This window comes from Linderina pennispora (genome assembly GCF_002104995.1).
Source record: "Linderina pennispora strain ATCC 12442 chromosome Unknown DL89scaffold_51, whole genome shotgun sequence".
NCBI classification, from domain to species: domain Eukaryota; kingdom Fungi; phylum Kickxellomycota; class Kickxellomycetes; order Kickxellales; family Kickxellaceae; genus Linderina; species Linderina pennispora.
Genome location: NW_024468299.1, coordinates 37,094 through 56,511, shown reverse-complemented (window position 1 = coordinate 56,511; position 19,418 = coordinate 37,094). Strand labels below are relative to the sequence as shown.

The 19,418-nt window shown below is 52.5% G+C and overlaps 3 protein-coding genes across 3 annotated transcripts; all 3 read right to left on the bottom strand.

The window, feature by feature from the left end:
- Positions 1 to 2,165: 2,165 nt before the first annotated feature.
- On the bottom strand, positions 2,166 to 3,400 carry DL89DRAFT_296694 (MFS general substrate transporter; the record flags this gene model as incomplete). The annotated part of the gene is made up of 7 exons (XM_040890727.1): positions 2,166 to 2,267; positions 2,333 to 2,563; positions 2,631 to 2,754; positions 2,795 to 2,846; positions 2,881 to 2,989; positions 3,105 to 3,218; positions 3,260 to 3,400. The coding sequence occupies 7 exons, from the start codon at positions 3,398 to 3,400 to the stop codon at positions 2,166 to 2,168; spliced, it is 873 nt and encodes a 290-aa protein (XP_040739439.1).
- An 11,018-nt stretch (positions 3,401 to 14,418) lies between these two features.
- DL89DRAFT_271560 (uncharacterized protein) lies at positions 14,419 to 15,550 on the bottom strand. The gene has a single exon (XM_040888933.1). The coding sequence runs from the start codon at positions 15,508 to 15,510 to the stop codon at positions 14,683 to 14,685; it is 828 nt and encodes a 275-aa protein (XP_040739438.1). The 5' UTR covers positions 15,511 to 15,550; the 3' UTR covers positions 14,419 to 14,682.
- Positions 15,551 to 17,070: 1,520 nt separating this feature from the next.
- On the bottom strand, positions 17,071 to 18,914 carry DL89DRAFT_145055 (phospholipase D/nuclease). Its single transcript, XM_040883490.1, has one exon. The coding sequence runs from the start codon at positions 18,761 to 18,763 to the stop codon at positions 17,255 to 17,257; it is 1,509 nt and encodes a 502-aa protein (XP_040739437.1). The 5' UTR covers positions 18,764 to 18,914; the 3' UTR covers positions 17,071 to 17,254.
- Positions 18,915 to 19,418: the final 504 nt, after the last annotated feature.

Genomic DNA, 19,418 nt, shown 5'->3' with positions numbered 1-19,418 from the left:
ACGAGGCGTTGCTCTTGATGAAGTGGCAGCCATAGTCGATCCAGAACGCAATAAGGATACCCCAAGTAATAGACCACTGCTGCAGACTGACAAGACGACCACGAATGGCGGGGGGAGCGACTTCGGACTGATAGACAGGGACGACCATGGACAGAGTACCAACACCGAGACCAGCAATGAAACGACCAGTAATCAGCATGCCGCGGTTAATGGAAGCAGTTTGGATGACAGCACCGAGGATGAAAACGAGAGAGGCAGCCATAATGGTGCGCTTACGTGAGAGCTTGTCGGCGAGGTAGCGGCACACAGCGAGCCGACAAAGCAGCCAGCGGTAAGAATAGAGGTAATGACACCAACCCCAGTTGAAAGGGGGTGATGGAAATAGTTCTTCCACTGGTCCATCTCCAGAATGGAAGACATGACTCCGATATCATAACCGAAGAGGAGACCACCGAGGGCGGAGATGCCTCCACAAAGTAGGCTTGCGCGTTTCTACCCATGGTTACGGATTAGTTGAGTACAAGCAGGCGGGGGCTTGATGGGTTGTATTAGGCTGCGAAGGAGAATAAAGTGTACGATGAGTACAAGTAACAAAACTAGGAGAATTAGGAGAAAGTACTAATAGAGAGCTGAACGGCGTCCTGGTAGCGAGAGCTGTGTGGTAGACAGGGAAAGTAGGGAGGTGGGGAGGTGGGTAGATGCCTCGACTTATATAGCATCTGCAAAAGAGTACCCAAAAAGAACTGGGGCACTGCGTCTTCGTTATAGCATTTATCGTACTCTGGTATGCTGTTTATGCTGGGCTGTGCATCTGCGGTGGATCTATGACCAGCTGCCGGCAGTTGGCCCCCGCGCCCACTGCTAGCTGATTTGCTCTGCCACACCACTCGTGTGCATCAGCGTAACATTCAACAAAAAAAAAAAAGAAAAACCAGTTTGACACGAAAGTTCCTTTCACCCAACATAAAGCACAACGGGTGGGGTGGGTTGCTACCACCGATCCATAGCCCCCTGCTGCATTCTGGCACCAGCCAGGTTCACCAGGCGCCCCCTGGTCCAGCGATTCTTTCTATTGGAGAGGCAAAAATAGCTGGTGACGGGCGGGCCAGCTGGTCAGCATGCACCGATTCCGGCACTCTTTCAATCTCTGGAATTCTATTTTCATAGCTGGTGTGCATCATAGGCATGTAGATCACTGTCACTGGCATGCTCAACTCAACAAACGCTTTTGTAGAGCAGCTGTTGCTGTCAGGAGAAACCAGCTGCATCTTTCACCTGCTTCATGCGTGGCGATGGCCAGCTAAGCCAAGAGAGATGTGCAAGCAAAACCAGCGGCCTAGCAATGGCCTCTCGCCGATTTCCTGCTTGTTTCGCCACCAATCCAAGATCGGCCATCTGCAATTGCACAATTCGCCTGTAAACTGCCGAGTCGGCAATGTCCACACTCATTCATTTTGCGTTGTCCCCCCCCCCGCATTAATCACCAGTTTGCTGGCTTGATGTCGATTATTTACTTGAGTGCCAGGGATTCACAGATTCGGTCGGCGTGCTGCCCGAGTTCACTGCCGTGCATGTCGCTTGTGACTGGGAAAACGGCGGACTGTAGTTGGGACTTTTGCACAGGGCTCCGATAGTTTTGCCATTTGCTTTCCGGGACACGCTTCGGACTTACCTTGGCAGTTTCTAGCGGCCAACTTTCAGAACCGGTCGTTGCTTTTCAGCAATATTGTCAGCAGCCAGGTTTCCACATTATGTATATTCAGCATATTGAATATCGCTGTATATATTATCTTTATCACGGCGCATAGACCGACCCCAACATGAAGACCTTGCAGTTACATATCTTCCACATAATTATTAGAAACTTTACGCGGAAAAACCGTGCACATTACCAAACCGGCACTGCCCATCTCCCAATTGGGGGTTTTGGGGAGTGCAGGGAGCAGCGAAGCGGTGGGGAAATGAATTACGAATAGGTGGCGATGCATATCGACTGTAGCACAGCCATGCCTGCAATGGGTTTACGCCAGGCTATGCTTGCATCGACATTCTAAATAGACAGCACGCCACTAGTTGCCAGTATTAACAAGGTGAAACGCGCAAAAGGGAATCTATAGTTGACAAAAGGAATGAGAAGACAAAGCTAAATTAATATCAAGAAATGATTAGACGTCATCGCTCTTCTCCTTACGGCCGCTATCGTACTGAGCAATACGAGCAGCATCCTTGTGGGCCCATATAGACCCAGTGAAGATGACCTCCATCTCCTCAAGAGACCGTTCTTGGTCTCAGGGAAGAACAGGTAGATGATGAAAATTGCGGCAAACATGACAATGGCGAAGATGAGGTCAAGACCCCATGTGATCTTCTTGATCAGGATAGGAGCAACCAGACCAACAACAAAGTTGAACAGCCAGTTTGATGCGGTCGCAATGGAGCTGGCACGCGAGCGAATGTGCATGGGGAAGATCTCAGCCGGATAGATCCAGCCAACAGGGCCCCACGAGGCAGCGAACGAGATAACAAACAGGTACACCATGACAATGACCAGGTACGAGACACCCTTAGGCAGATGCAGGTCGACGCTCCCATCGATAGCTTCTCCTTGTTCTGAGTGGCGCCGTGGCGACAGCCTGGATGAAGTAGGTAGCACCACACATGAACGAGCCGATCATCAGAGTCTTGCGGCGACCCCAGCGGTCAACCCACAGAATGGCAGGAATGGTGGCCAGCATATTATGACACCGTTGATACCTTGGCAAGAAGTGAGGCGTTGTCGGAGCTGAGACCGGACTGCTTGAAGATCGAAGGTGCAAAGTACATGATGACGTTGATACCGTGAGCTGCTGGAGAGCCTGGATGACAACACCAGGACGACACGGCGGCGAATCGGGTACTTGGCCAGCTCGGTGTAGCTGCGGACAACAGTCTCGCGCTCAAGGCGAACCTCCTTGATATCCTCGAACTCCTCGATGACAGCAGGATCATTCTCGTCACCAGCACGCAAGGCGAGCAAGGCACTTGCGAGCCTCATCGAAGCGGTCGTTATCCACAAGCCAGCGGGGTGAGTAAGGAATGAAGATCATACCAATGAATAGAATGACAGCAGGCACCATCTGGATGGCAATAGGTACACGCCACGAGGCGTTGCTCTTGATGAAGTGGCAGCCGTAATCAATCCAGAAAGCGATCAGAATTCCCCAGGTAATAGCCCACTGCTGGAACGAAACGAGACGACCACGAATGTGGGAGGAGCGACTTCGGACTGATAGACAGGGACGACCATGGACAGAGTACCAACACCGAGACCAGCAATGAAACGACCAGTAATCAGCATGCCGCGGTTAATGGAAGCAGTTTGGATGATAACGCCGATGATGAAGATAATGCAAGCACCCATGATGGGAGCGCTTACGCGAGAACTTGTCGGCAAGGTAACCGGCACACAGCGAGCCGACAAAGCAGCCAGCAGTAAGCATTGAGGTAATGACACCGACACCAGTCGAACCGGGGTGATGGGAAATAGTTCTTCCACTGCTTCATCTCCAAAATGGAAGACATTACACCGGTGTTCATAACCGAAGAGGAGACCGCCGAGGGCGGAGACACCTCCCACAAAGTATGTTTGTGCGTGTCCCATGGTTGCAGAATATTAGATTAGGTAGGGAGACGAGCGAAGATCAGGAATAGGCGACGGTGGGTAGAGGTCGGCTCTGAGATGCTTTTAACAAATTACAACAGAATAGAATAGAGTGAGAGGATTAAAGTGTCGATGGAAGACGCCGCCGGGTTCTTGGATTATTCGAGACAAGAATGTTTTTGTGGAAGGCAGAGGACTGGCACTGTTTATATACATCATCAATCCCGCCTTGGCTACGCCTCCCAAATGCGGGCTCCGCCGATGCTGGAGGGTTGCGGTGCGGACAAGCAAGGCGCTCTGCAGAAGGCCTCAGCAGACAATACATCTGTGCTCTCTTCCTGGCAGCAAGGAGAGGGAGTCCCAGAGACGGCTTATTGGCGCGGCTGCCATTCGCACGCGCAGAAAAATGGCACCCATGTCCATCCTCAGACTCCCCGAAATGGGGAAGAGAGCAGGTGTCATGGAACGATTTTCTCGGAGTGGCCCCGAGCAATGTCCCTCATTTTTGCAGGCTATTTTCAGCACACAATCTGGCCAAAAGGCGCATTTCGGCACAGCCAGCAGCGCGAGGAAAGGGGGGCCAGGAAGCACCCCTCCAGACCCCAGGCATTCCATCTGCGACGCGCTATGGCATGTAAATCCTGAGCTAGTGTGGTGGCCACCTGTATTTGCTCAAAACACACTGGGCGGGCGATCTTTATGCATCAGCTCCGGAAACGCTGAAACTAGCTGGATGCCAGCTGTCACTGGAATCCGATTTTCCCAGACTCGCACGCGCTGTCTTACCTGGAGTAGATTTTTCTAGCGCGGCCAAATACTCGTCGGCCCGAGCAATCTGGAATACCCCCGCCGGTTTGCCCCACAGTGCCAAGATCGGTGCAATAATGGTAACCCATTGTCTGCGTAAATAGGGAGTATATTATGAATGACTCAGGAACCTAGGGCGGCAAATGGACCAGCTGCCTGCTGTGACAGGTCACTGTCACACTGCCCTCGGCTGTCAGCGCGTGAGCATCATCTAAGGATTAGCAAGTGGCACTTACGCGCAGCATGTTTTGCAATCGTGACAATCGTAAACTGGATTTTTTTTTCTCACTTTGCAGATGCCACTCAATCCAAGTGAAGTGCTACATGCTTGCTGGCACCCGCCCATGCATACAAAAATGGCTTCACCAGCCTTTGGGTGATAGAATCAACGGCTCCGAGTGGGGGGTTGAGCCCAGCTGAGAAGCAGGCAGGGATCCCGCTTGGCCAACAGAGCCCAAGGCGCCAGAGAACGACGTGAGCGATTTGCGAACACCCACTCTTTCTGCACCTTGCAGAGAGCACACCCAGAAAGGAGCCACATCCATGCACGGTATATTATTCTCAATACCCCGCTGCAAGCGCATCTCCCCCCCCACCAGATGCCTGTATGTGGTTTCCAAAAGCGCTCTCCCTGTGCCCCTATCGCAACGATCGGGCAGCAAAGAACACCCAGAAACGACAGTGCTTTTGGCTCTACCGGGCATTGGGCGGTCAATGCAATGCGTGTCGTAGCTGTCCTCCTGCGCGGGGTTTCCAATTTTGGACGGAGGAATTGATCCAATTGGAGCAGGATCCGTGCAAAGCGAGGTCGTTAGGGGATAGCCCGTCAGCTTTCTCTTCTCAGTCTGCACCATGCGCTTCAACCAATGTAGCGAACGAGCATACGACTAAGAAGATACAACGTTGAAGTCGCTTGCCGCCTTACTGCACAGGCCGTGCATTGCGCTGCCCGATTGGAGAGAGCAAAGTCGGCCTACAGGCTGCCTGTCATCCACCCAACAATTCGCCCGGCCAAATGGGTGATGTTTCCCCTAAGAGGAACTGTGGGAGGGCTGGTCTGTGTTGACGCCCGCCTTATCGAGTGATGGCAGAGCGATTTCCTGCCCGCCAAAAGCGCAAAGTGGTCGGTGTAAAAAGTCTGCGCTAGGATCAATTACCATTTATTGCGTTTTTGTTTACAGAAGGTGAGATCGACAAGGTGGTGCAAATGAATGTGTCTACTTTCGAATTCGCTTCTGCAGGCTCAGCTGCCACAGATTCACATGTACATTGGGTATGTATCTATGCTGCCCCTTTTGGGGAGTTCGCTGCTGTGAACTCTGACTGGTGCCTCTGGGTTGGGAATTGGTAGCGAGCCAAATGTGAACTGCGAATCTGCCCTGTGGATTCAATGTTATTCTGTTTTACATCCTCCACATCCCCACACAGATCAGGAGTGCCATCACGGGGATGCAACACACTATAACAGCAACAAATGGAGGCAACCAGCACATGACTGAATCTTGCATATGGCCCGGAGTAGGGGCGAATCACCTTGCAGTTGCATGGCGGTGGCTAGAGAGGCAGCGGGCTTTGACATAGTCCGAGAGGTGGCACCCCCGCATATAGCCTCTCTGCACCATTGATTGCACCAAGCAGGCTGCAGACCAGCCATCGCGCAGGTTTGGCCAGGCGCATTTTTGTGGCCAATTGGACACCACAGCCAGTAAATTTGGTCTCTAGAGCTAGCTGGCGATTTACATGCTAGTCGGCAGGCGAGCGGCGGTGTGTAAGCGACATCGGATAAGATTGGCCTGCAATAAAACAGGTACCCCTTCACTCGTTCGCCGTAAATGCTGCAGTCCAAAAGCCCGAATACGCCGCAGTCCTCACGCGACGATCTCCCTCAGTTTTTGAAAGAGAGGGCTGTCCGTTCTTTGCTATTCTATCACTCAGCGACTGTTGACAGCAAAACACGAACGAATCCCGCTAGCAGCGTGTTCTCGTCCATCTACGCGTATATGCGGGCAGGCTGTGGTCATGCCACTGCAAGTGAAGTTCACACTGGAAATTGTACAGTAGCCACAGGGAGCGCAGCATGAAAGGGTGCAGCATGAGACTCGCTGTTCCGCAATGCAGCCACCTGGGCCACATATAAAATACAGGTCTGCGCCGAGTTTGCAAGTAGGAGCAGCACCCAGCGATCTGAATTTTTTGCTGAGCCAGTGGTAAGGCAGGCTCAGAAGAAGCACCTGCCAACGATTTAATTGTGGCCAGTATCGGCCTACCTCGCTATTCCCAACCCCAGTCGCTGGTCGGGCTGTTTCTAGCTACAGCAAAAATTGACCGAGACAAGACAATTCTTGGCCAACACACTCAGCCTATACACTCACCACAAGAAACTATATGCACATACGGAAAATGCAGCATGTGCCTTCTCAGATTCCCCTCCTGTGATCATCTGCAATAACCCGTGAGCAAAGCACGGTGCCAGGGGTTGGTGTAGTGGCCTGTGGCTCCTGTCGCTCTCTGCTGCTCTGCCGTCTTGCATCAATATACTTGTTTGTGGCACGGGAGAACGCACAAGAGAATGCACCCGCTCCATATTATATCCCCGAGGCTGGCTGGTTTCTGGTTGGTGTGGCTACAACGTACATCCTTGATGGTACAGAGATGCGAATAGATCGCATGCCCCTGTACAGATGGCTCATAGATGGTGAGTACCAGGCCAATCCGACGTGTTGTCTGGGGATAGTGCAAAATGTAGACAACCCGCAGGAATCGACCGCCCCTCCGAGAACGCACATTTTCTCCAAACTACAACTCACCTATGTGCTACAAGATTTCTTGCAGTGTGGCAACTGGTGAAGCATCGGGCTAAATGAGCAGGATCCGAGCCACTTTTCTCTAGATTGTATCCTGCACAGCATGCGCCCTTCATGCCATGTCTCATGACTGTGGCAACGCCTGCCAAACAAAAATGAACCTGCCTAGCGTACCTATCATGGAATGCTGATCTTTTCTGTCCTGGCTATTGACCCAAGCTGAAAAATACATGTCACTGTATGCTGCTGATCTGGTCACAGCCAGGCAGGCATGTCCCAGAATGCAGTGACTGGTACATCATCCGAGGCCTGCAGCTTTCCACATGGTTCACACAGATTCGCGGAGGTCCGCTCTGGAACAAGCAGAGATGGGATTATCAACTTGTCAGCTGGTAATAAATTTATTAATCCGCCATCTTGCTTTGCACTAGGACCTTCTTGGCCAAGCATGGATTAATCTGACGAGAACACGGCGCCAGTGCATGCCTTGGTGTATGCTCTGGACAAGGACCTGGACTTTCTTCACACCAGATATGACTACACATCTATGCTATATACTAATATTCGATTAGCAGCGATGCTTGGCCGCCATTTTCACGCGATGCGGTCGAGTACAGTGCCTGTGGACTATCGAGTCTCACTGACATACTGCCACCGCCACTACTAGCCGCAACACTGCACAGATACGTTGAATCAAACGTGATTGGGACCTGAGTATCAGTGACAACTACCTGCACTGTCTCGCCCATTACCGCTGGTGCATTCAAGCCGCTTACTGTTTTCTCGTCCCAGTTCGCAGATGTGGCAGTCAGAAAGATATTTACAGAACCGGTAGGTGGGAAGGCAAACTTTCCCAGCGTCATTGTGCATTTTGCAACGCGGCTAGAGTTACCAATTACTTCTTGAGGCAAGTCAAACGCTATGAGTGTGAACGAGCGGACCCCTGCATTATCGTAGGCTATTAGGTACGGGGACGAGCCTTGGGGTTTTGATTCAAAGGAGTTGTTGGCAGTGTAGAATGTATCCTTGGATGGTTTGAGTGTTTTGTGCTGCGTACTCAGTGGTGCCGCTAGCACAGAAATCGCGCAACAGACGATTATAGCTGTATGAAATAGGCGCATGGTAAACAACATGTAGAACAGCTATACTCAAAAGGACAAGTACGAGAAACTAACTATATTTGGCATTGGAAAAGAGCGAGAACTGAAGGCTTTATGTCAAGGGTTAGGACATTATCCAAGAACACTACACCACCTGTGTTCACAGGAAGACCAGATACAGGATGTCTGAAATCAGCATATCTATTTTTAGATATTTTGATCCTGCACTGGCAGCCCAGTCAATGCGAAAATAATAATTCACTGGGCTATCAGCCGATTAAGATCGCGGCATCGGGGTGATTTATGTGGCATGCCAATGCAGCAGCACATGTAGCGCATGCCATGGCGGGAGCAGTGACTACATACTGCTGCCGTACTCGACAGTCTCTTGCCCAATCAAAACCTGTTTACATAGACAATGTCTCTACCTGCTCTTACTATGTGCGGTGCTTTTATAGCACCGAAAACGGTCGGAGCATGGATACCTCTGCTGGAAGCACATTTTCTGCTGGCATGTGGGGTCGATTAGTCGCAGAAGAGTGTAGCCCGAGAACGCCACCCTCTAGTGTGCTGCAATTTTAGTCGTTTCCAAGCTTTACATGCGCTCTATTCAAGTACCTTGCTTTGTGCTACCTGCTGCACAAGAACCTTGTGACAAGAAGCCCTTTTTTGCACATCTTCCCAAGGTAAATATGCAGCAGATTGCATCAACAAAAAGCACTGCACAGATCCGCCGTAGAGCGAATAGGAATGGCCTCACCGAACCTCGCCCACCCGACATGTTTTTCTTCTGCCAAAAAGAAATGGACGTGTGCAGCGGAACAAGGGCGTGTCTTTCATTTTGCACATCACCTGCCAATTGTCCCTGGCCATTGGGCATGTACTCAGGGGGTTGCAGCATGGTCGAATGCGGAGAAGAACAATGGCGAGGAGAAAATTTAGCAGCAGTCAATAAGCAAGTGCGCGCCTTCTCCTAAGCCTTTCCTTCAGCGAACCTGAAACACAAAAACTAGGAACCAAACAGAGACCAGATGACGATGGCAAAAAAGATGTAACATGGTGGGTTAAAGGGCACACAAAACGTGTGTGCTGGCGCCTGCTCCTGTCACTACACGCGCATCTTTTTCGCTTTCTCTAATTTTTCATTTCCTGTACTACGTTTCCAAGAAATCACAAATCGTGCCTCTCTCCTCCTGCTTTCTGTCATCAGTATCCTCGCCTCCACCTATTGGTACAATGAAAAGGCAGCTCAGCTATCGGCAAGACGTTGGCGGACACGACTACCCGTATCCACCACGGCCACTGGGGCCAATTGACGCGGAAGAGATGGCAAACTGATTCGTCGGCAGACTCTGCCAACAGCCTGTTCAAAAGATGCTTGTCACCACAACCAAAAAGTCAGGTTTTCCCGCCTCATAGACATTCCAGTTATAATATACAGTAAGAAACGGTCACTCATAAACTGGCAACTTTACTCAGAAATGTTTGGGCATCCGCCAGTGTCGCCTTGGGCTGGTCAACGACACACACACATTCGAATTGGCACCGATCCATACCTGCAACCCACCCCTTGTCCTGCATGCGGGCACACACCACCGCCCCACCACGCTGCTCACCCTGCACGACCGAAATTGCCCGCCTGACATTTGATGCCAGGCCATTGCCGCTGCTGCGCACATCGTCAGAAACGTAGCCGGCAAAACTTTGGTTCATTGGCAGAGGACCGTCGTGCTTCCAGTTCGTGCGCGCCAGCTGGTCTGTCTTGTCCATATGGATATAGGGGGGGATCCTGCGGACTTTGGCCTGCTGGATGGCCGTGCGGCGCTTCGCGGATATGTCGGAATGGTCGCGCTGTGTGGCTGACTGGAGGCTCTCTGCGTAGCGCAGGATGGCATTTTCGATCTGCTGGCAGTCGTGAGAGCTGAATTTGACAGAATCGAATGTCTCGCGGCGCATGCCGCCGTTGCGACGACCGCGTCTCCGGCCAGCTCGCCCAACAGCTTCCTCTTCTTCGTTGGATTCGGCAGGGCGTCCAAAAACAACAAACAGGAGATCGCCAAAGCGGTACACAAAATGCCGAGCCACAGCGTCCCCCACACATAGGGGCATTTCAGCTGGCACAGGAGAAGTTGCGGCGCCCTCGGTAGCCTGGTACATTAGCTTGACGAGCCGTGTGTCGTATTGCATGCCGGGAATGGCACGGGGGGCCAGTACTACACCACGGCTCACGTCGACATCTATTCCGTGCTCATACACCTCAGGAATGCCCTCCTCCATCGCCTCTTCAAGCCTGCTGATAGTCTCCCCCTTGCTCGCACCCTCAGCATCTAGGTCATCTGCAAGAATGTGCTCGGGGCGCTCATTGTTTTCAGGCTCCTTTCCTGCCTGCGGTAGTCCGGGAAACGCCGACGTGCCAGTGAACAAGAACGTCGACGCAGGGTCGGTTCCCGAGGGCTCAGACTCAGACACACCGTTGCTGTGGATCGATGGCAGCCTCGGTGATTCGCCAGACCCCCAATTCCACCAGCTGCTTCTCGATGATACGCGTGTGTCGTCACGCAGCTGCATTGTATCGGTGGTGACTACACTCGAGTTGGACAGAATCGAGGCTGCACGTGAGTGGCTCCTGGCACGCAAAGGCACCCCAAAGTTCATGTGCGTGTTGGCCCTGGCCCTGCCGATCGTCGCCGACACTGACTGGCGAGACAGCGCAACAGTGGCGGTGGTGCGCACAGACGCCATCGACCTGATAGAGTGAATAGACTCGGCATCAGAGTCCAGGCCGTCATTAGGCACATGGAATTGCTCGGGCACAGGCTCGCCAGACAGAAACACAGGGTCCACTTCTGGCGGCGTTGGCGGCCGTGGCTCTACTAACATATCAACAGCGCGCGACAGCACCTGCGAGAATCCGCCATTGCCGACCTCTATCTCTGACTCGCTGCCTGTACTGCCTCTGCTCTCCGTCCCGGTGCTTTCTTGTCTGAGCGCCGACTGCTGCTGCTGCTGCTGCTGCTGCTGCTGTTGCGATGGGGGCTGTGGCTGTGGCTGTGGCTGCTGCTGTTGCTTGCCCCATCCAAACAACCAGCTACTGCCCCAAGAGCTCTGGCGCGCTGTGCTAGGCTTAGCAACACCGAGAGCTCGGTGGGGCGGTGCTGCATGGCTCTTGTGTTTTGCTTCGGCTGCGTGTGCAAATGCAGGCACATAGACGACACGGGACCAGGCAACTATCGCACGAAGCACCTTGTGTGATTTGAAGCTGCTCCATACCACCTCGTTCCCGTGCCAAAGCACGACCACGTCATTAACAACTGCGTCCTCGTCGCCGATTGACGACATATCTTGCCACAGCTCGTCGAACCCACCCAGGCTGATTGGGCCGACTGGAAGCTGTGGCAGCGGAGACAGCGAATGCAGGAGATCCAGCTCATCGCCATGTTTTCTGTCCCACCGTCTATCCCAGCCCCACACGGTTCGCCCAAAGAACGAGTCCAGCTGGCGAATGACTTTCTGTCTCCCTCCTCGCAAAGCTCTACCAACTGGACCAAACAGCAATCGGAACGCCTGGTATTCTGCTTCGAGCCACGGTTGAATCGCACGGTCATCGAGCTCGTTATCGAGGAATTCAACGGAATACGCATCCTTCTCCTTGCCAAACGGAGTGACTTTGCGTGGCAAAACTATCGACAGGTGGACGATGACCCCTTCTTCAGGCGTGAAGATAACAGTCCGCCGCTTTTCCGAATGCACAACGTGAAACTGGTTGCTGGGCGAAAATGTGTCTGCAAACATAACCAGTGCTGATGCTAGCCCGATCTCCCGCAGCTTCGTATCCAGCGACACTACGCGCTCACGGTTCCCGTGGGGCTCAGTGGTGCTGGCATGTGCACGCCCTGGGCTGTGCGATTTCACAGTGCCGCTTCCTGATGACCGTCGCCGAAGGTGTGCGGTCCGCGAGTAGTAGTCGTTGGCCGAGTATGGGTAGAATGCAGGGAGCGTAGCGGCGGCATAAAACAGGAGCTGCTCATGTGTGGAGTCCTCGGTTGCGCCCAGCGCGGGACAGAATACAGCAAAGTGCGACAATGCCGGCGGATATACTGTCGTCATTGCCAATGCTTTCGCACAAAGAACTTGAATTGCAAAGAAGGCCAAGAAATGTGAAAGAAAAGCCGGAGGCGGTCTGTTTGTAGCTGGAAAGCGTCTACATCACGCCTGTATGCCCACAAAGGCTGCTGATCTGATTCGGGAAAATCCGAGCCGTGTTGTTGCCTGGCTGTCCTCGGGTGACTATATTTAGCCTCACCTGTCGGACCCTTGACGGACATCGCCAGCCAGCTCCTGTCCCTCTTTTCTCTTTCGTTCATTTTGTCCCAGCCCTAGCATTTTTGCCCCTTATTATTAGAGATAGCCATGAAGGCAACGGCCATTTACGCGTGCATTGCTGAAAACCCTGGGGAGATCACATTCGATGCTGGCGACATCCTGACTAGCGTGCAGCCATCGAGCGAGGAAGGCTGGTTTGAGGGCACTGTGGCGGGCCAGCGCGGCCTGTTCCCAGTAGTCTATGCAGAGCTGACGCCAGAAGCAGGCGACAGTATGGATATTTTGGCCAAGCTTCAGAAGGACGGTTTGCTGTCATCTACACTGCAGTTGGAGGCATTCAAGCAGGAAACTGAACCCATCAGAGCTGCTGCTCCGGCTCTGCCGGTCAAACCAGCGCTGGCCCCCAAACCAACACTTGCACCAAAGCCTACGCTGGCTCCTAAACCCACACCAGCGCCCAAACCCCCGCTGGCTCCCAAGCCAGCAGTCGCGACAAAGTCATTGTTTGGCGGCAAGCCAACGGTAGCACCGAAGCCCCAGTTGTTCAAACCAGCAGCTCCACAGCCAACCAAGGCCTCACCGCCCCCTCTGCCACACAAGCCGCTCATTTACGATACCAGCGACACCAGCGACCGCCATCAGAAGGAGCGCGATGCTGCTGCCGAGTGGGAGGCTAGGCACCTAGGCAACAAGCCAGCGGTGGCTAGCAAGCCAGTGTTTCTCGCAAACAAGACGCAGAATGGATCAAAGCCGCTACTACCTCAGAAACCAGCACAGTTAATCAGCAGCGTCGGACAAACTACAGGCCCTGCGTTCGAGAATGATGCGCCAAGTCTGCCGTTTGATGCGAAGCGCAGGCCAATCCCTGCACCGCAGAAGCCAATTGTGCAAAAGCAGAACCCGGCTGTGGAAAACGATGCGCCAGCGCTGCCGTTTGATCCGAAGCGGCGGCCGGTTCCACCGCCAAAGAAACCGGTGGTTCAGCTAAGGAGCCCTTCGCAGGAGAACGATGCGCCAATGTTGCCGTATCACCCAAGTAGGCAGATTGTACAGGAACCAGTGAAGCCAGTTGAAGATAACATCCAGCCACATCCAGCAAACCTCATCAGCAAGTTCAGCGGTGCGGGATTCGAGGACAACTTTGATCCGAAGGCGCATATCCAGCAGCAGTCCAACCAGCAGCAACCGGCCCCGATGATGCGCGGTTTGTCAGCTGCACAGTCCGTGATAGCCCCACCACCAGCAGTCCCCGCTGCAGCTTTACCCGGCGCGTACCAGCCACCGCCATCGACTTTAGTTGGCTCAGGAAGCATCCCACTCACTGCAGCAAAGGAAGTCAAAGGCACTGGGATCCTGGGGCGGCGTCCAGTTCCTTCCCTGCCTCAAAAGGCCTCTTCCCTACGCGCGGTGCCACCCACTCCCTCGGGTGGCAGCCGCAGCAGCAGCGCATACTCATACAATTCGGCAGCTCCTTCAGACACGTCATCCATTTACTCGTCAGTGACAGTGCCACAGCCGCCACCAAAATCCGATGCTGCTCGCCGCGCCATGTCCATGCGCAGCCCCCAGCAAAGCGCTCCCAGCTTGGCTCGTTCCAGCACTGCTGCCCACCAACAGGCCCCACGTGCAGCCTCGATCCAGCACAGCACATACTCGGCCGCAAACGGCACCATTCCCAGCGACGCTCTTGTCCGGTATGGCCATCTGTTCAAGCGGCTCGATAAACAGGGGAAACGACTTGGGTATCTGACGTCTGACCAAGTGCAGGCAGTAATTGGGCGGTCCCGCCTCTCGGACGACCAGCTGCGCCGCATCTGGGCACTGGCAGACCGCAACCTCGATGGGCGCTTTGGCCCCGGCGAGTTCTTTATCGCCATGCACCTTGTCGACTCGGCACTGCGCAACGACCCAATCCCAGCGACGCTGTCGGTTGATCTTCTCAATTCGGCATATGCCAAGTAACATAGCGTTATATCCCGGTTTCATTTTAAAGAAAAATATAGTCCGTTTAGAATGTCCGGGACCGCCAGTCCGCTATCTCGTCTATGTCACTCATGTCTGAGTCTGACCCACTTGATGCCGCATCAGCCTGCTCCTCGTTCGTTTCCATCTGGCTCGCGTCCATTTCCTTCAATCCCTCTTGAATGACTGCTCGCATCTTGGCCAGTCTCTGTGTCCTTGCCTTCCACTCCCGGTCCTTGCGGTCTAGCTCGTCGATTGCCGACTTTTGCATATCTGCCTCATCGGTCGTGCGCACAAGGCTATTCTCTTCGGCGAGATCGGCTATCTCCGCCTCAAAGCTGGCCAGATCCTTTGCCAGGTCCTTCTTTTGCTCGACACGTATCTGGCCAACAGAGGTTTTTGTCTCTGCAGCTTTTTGCTCGGTTGCACTGTCAAAGAACCCCGCGGGCAGAGCAGGCTGGTCATTTGGCTTCTCGTCGTCCATTTGGACATCTGGGTCTTCTTCTGCCCCATCTACCTCGGGCTCTACTCCAGCATCGAAGAACCCTGCAGGTAGGCCATTGGCCTCGTCAGCTTGTTCCTCTGACTCTCCTTCACTCTTTGGTTCACTCTCGTCCTCGCTGCCGTCACTACCATATTCGACAAGTGACAGGGCTGACTGTTGTTCTGTAGGTGTGTCAACTTTCAACCGCTTTACTTCAGTTGCCACCTCTTTTACGTCATCTGTATCTGGAAGTGGTCGTTTTGATTGTGTGGGCTCGTTGTTGGTGGGCTGTTTCGGTAGTGGAACTGGCCGTGCTTTGCTTTGTGCCTGCTGACGTTTCTTTTGCTCTCGTGCTTTTCGAAGCAGGTCCCGTGCAGAATTTTTTACCATGATATGTGTTGGCAGAATGTGAAAATAACGCTGGTGTATATGAAAAGCACAAAGGAATAGCCAGGTAGATAATTTCTAGTTTGCTTATGTACTACTCTTAGTGACCCATGGATATTATGGTATTGTATGTGATGTGATGTGGTGTGATGTGGTTATTGCTGCACTATCAAACTCTGGTTTGCTGTGGAAAACGCTAACTTCTAGCTGCTTTTGATGATGTACAGAATGGTACCAGTACCATACATACCCTAGGCAGTACCAAACAACAGCGGAGCCTTCGCCCCATTCCATCTGACGTACGTCCTCTCGTGCTCTTCCTCATAGACAACATTGGGAAGAACAACTCCCAACTCACAGCTATCGATTACCGGCCTTCCTGTTGCCCCCAGCCGGCCCCAGCATGCATGAGTGAAGTTATGGCAGCCCACGTATACCCATCTGTGGTTTTCTTCCTGCCTCTGTGTGCGATCATGACCCTAGAATTTGTCGTGGCATTCTCAAATTCTGTTTCGATCTTGTATAGTCCGCCTTTTGAGAATGAGCAGTGTGTGTAGTTGCATTGATCAGGCTATGCGTACTGGCCCCTTTCCTTGCGGTGCTCGAGTGCCTCGGCTTGATTCTCTGTATGGAACCCAATATATATGCACCTGACTTCTAGCTATAGCCTCCCAGCTCGGTATATCATCTACCGACCGTGGATTTTGCCCTTGTGTGCACTTGTAGAATTCCAGCAAGACGTGCGTATTGAGTGTGTCCACCCTGGCTCCGTACATGTATAGAGGCATAGCGGAGTTTTTGGTATTTCGGTACTGGGCTTCAGTGTTTTGCAGTCCATTCATTCCATATGCAACTATGACCAGCCCTCTGAGTCGGTGGTGTAATGGACAGACCCTGCTGCGTGGGTGGCAAATCGGAATAGGAGCTACTAGATATGCGGTGACTTTGGTAAAGTCGATATATCTCAAGTGCTTAACGACCTCATGTGGCATATTCAAATTAAGTAGTGCTTGTCCCAGCGACATGCCAAATTCGGTCACGAGCTGGAGAATGCCGATTTCATACGGGGGTCCTGAACAAACAAGATATTCTGAATGCACCCCATTTTGACAGTCTCAGGTCAGCCAAGTCCACCACCAGCCACATATAACTTACATAGTACAGCAGTGTAAGCTTAGAGTTCATACCAGGATGCACGGGGTTAACAGTAATCCGCACACCATCACTTTCCAGCCGCTATTTCCCTGGGCTCTCTCTCTGTAGGTTATATTTTTTTTGATAAAGATGACCTCAGTACCCATTAGAAACCTACGCTGCACTCGATCCATGTCTACTTGAGATGTTGCCACCACAACTTCGCACAGCAAGTGTGCTTTCACAAGACTGTCAGACGTGACTATGGTGCCATCTGGGGCATTTTCGCCTTGTAAATGAGTGATGTGGATTCCTCTGTCAGGGAATTCGATAGGAGGTGGCGGCAGTGGGTTGAACACATAACTGTCTTCTGAATTTATACTCATCTCGTCGTCAGTGACAGCTATAAGCGGAACTGGATTGTACGTTGAATTGACCAAGTGCTGGGTCGCACTTGTGCCAAAGGCTTCTTTTGGATGAGTATTTCTTACTTGGCAGTGAATGGCGACGACTGTTAAAGGCGACATTTAGATACACATGTCATACTGGTAACAGCTATTGCTTCGACCTTGGTTCCCTGGATGCATCCACATATATTATAGCTCCGAAGCATCTACACATTATCTCGAAGACATGGTATATCCCCGTAGTTATATGGCTCCCAGTCTACATCAAATGAAAGTGGAACCCTGACACCATTCCACATGGCATGTGTATGCCCTGCCTCAACAGAGTAGCTGATATCTGGGATGACGACGCCCAGCTCGTAGTTGTTAATGTTGGGCCGCGATGTATCCTTCGGCCGGCCCCATGCCCCCTGTGTAAAGTTGTGGCTGCCCAGGTATACCCATCCATGGTCTTGTGCCCTGCCCAAGCGCGCCATGATGACCTTGGCATGGGTGGCGACCCGCGGGGAAGAGGCCCTGATCTTATACAACCGGTCTCTGGGGAACGAATAGTTAGTGTACATGCTTCGCATAAACACAAGGCTGCTGCGGCTCTGGCTCTCGTATCTAAATTCCTGTGCCTGGTCCTCTGTATGGAACCCGATATATACACGCACGGCGCTTTTATCCATACACCATCTGGACATGCTGTTCAGCGACTGGGGATCTGGACCCTGCGCGCATTTATAAAACACCGCCAGGTATTGTTCAGTAATGGCACTCATCGAGGTTCCGTACACATACAGGTTCAAGCTGGCATTGTCGACAGCCGGCATATGCGGCTTCATTTTATGCACAACCTGGGCTAGCCGGCTGATTCCGTAGTGTGTCGAATGGTCGATGCTGCGCCGGTAGCTTGTCGGCACAGAGGCAACGAGGTGCACGGTGACCTTGCGAAAATCAATATAATTCAATTGGGCAACTGCTTGGCTTGGCACGCTCAGGTCCAAAAGCACCTCCGTCAGCGATATCCCAAACTCGGTTGTAGGCTGGGGCTGGTTGGGCGTATACGGCAGGTCCTGGATAAACAAGATGTTTTGGATTATACTCCAGTCAACCGGGATAAGATTTGCTGAGCCTACCACCAATCGCACATGCGCGTCATAGAACAACAGCATGAACTTCGAATGCACAATAGGGTACATCTGCCGGGGATTGAATTCCGGGTGAACTATTGTCAACATTCCACGGTCAAACTGCATAGCCCCTCTGTGCTCTGTCTTCGGATTGTAGTTCTCAACCAGCACGATTTTTGTCTCTGACCTAAACTTGCTGGTTAGCCATTCCATATCCACAACATAGGCTGAGAGGATGGCCTTGCGCAGCTTCTCGGGCTGTACCAAAGCTTCGAATGTAATCATGTCGTCGCTAGCTGATCGCTCATCCTGCAAGTGCGTGATACGGACGGTTCCGTGGGGATAACTGAGCAATGGAGTAGCCGACAGCCGACCCTGTTTGCCCGTGTCAGGCAGGATATCCCCAGCCTCAGACTCACTGTCAGAAGTGTCATCAGAAGATATAGCAATTACATCATCACCGTCATCGATATCGGAAGTATCAGAGATGGAGATAACGCTATTCGCTGCCCCTGCTTCGCTATTTGGGCATGAGGTTGATCGTGTGTTGAAGTGGTGTGTAGCCCCACGCTCTCTATCGTTATCCATGTTGTCTGGCATTGCGAATAACTAAATGATAGGTGGTATGAATATGTGATGAAGTAATTTCTGAATAACTTGTGTGAATACTGAGAGCTGAAAACCGATGCGATGTGGTCACCACAACCGCTCTGGTCGAATAATTATGCGACATAGCCGATCGTGGGCGATGATTTTGTACAAGTACCGGTCTAGGCTACATCACAAGCAATCGAGCAAGCCATAAAAGCAGGTACCGGGTCGCTCTAAGAGTGGCCCTGGTAGGATTCATCCATAAATGCCATTGCATCTAGTGGACACTAATGCTATGGAATCGATTGCAATTCAGTGCGAGAAATCTTGTCGGAAAAAGGCAGCAATTCGAGCGACAGCCGGCCCAAATGGCATATGCTCGACCTTCTGCCCTGGCTGAGTGCTGGAGTGGGCCATCCACGACGGCAGCTTGCTGGAAATCCTGCTATCTGCATACCTGCTATCCAAAAACACGATTGCAGCATAGTCATTCTTGTGCCGAATCGCCCGCCCAATAGACTGGTTTACGGCCCTCATACACAGCGACTCGTACAACTCTCGCCCGCGCGGACCCATCTTCCCTGCCGCCACCCCACCCGGTGCTGTGCTCGCGGGTTTCCCCATCGACTCGTAGAAGGCAATGCGCTCGGCGAGCTCTGGTGAG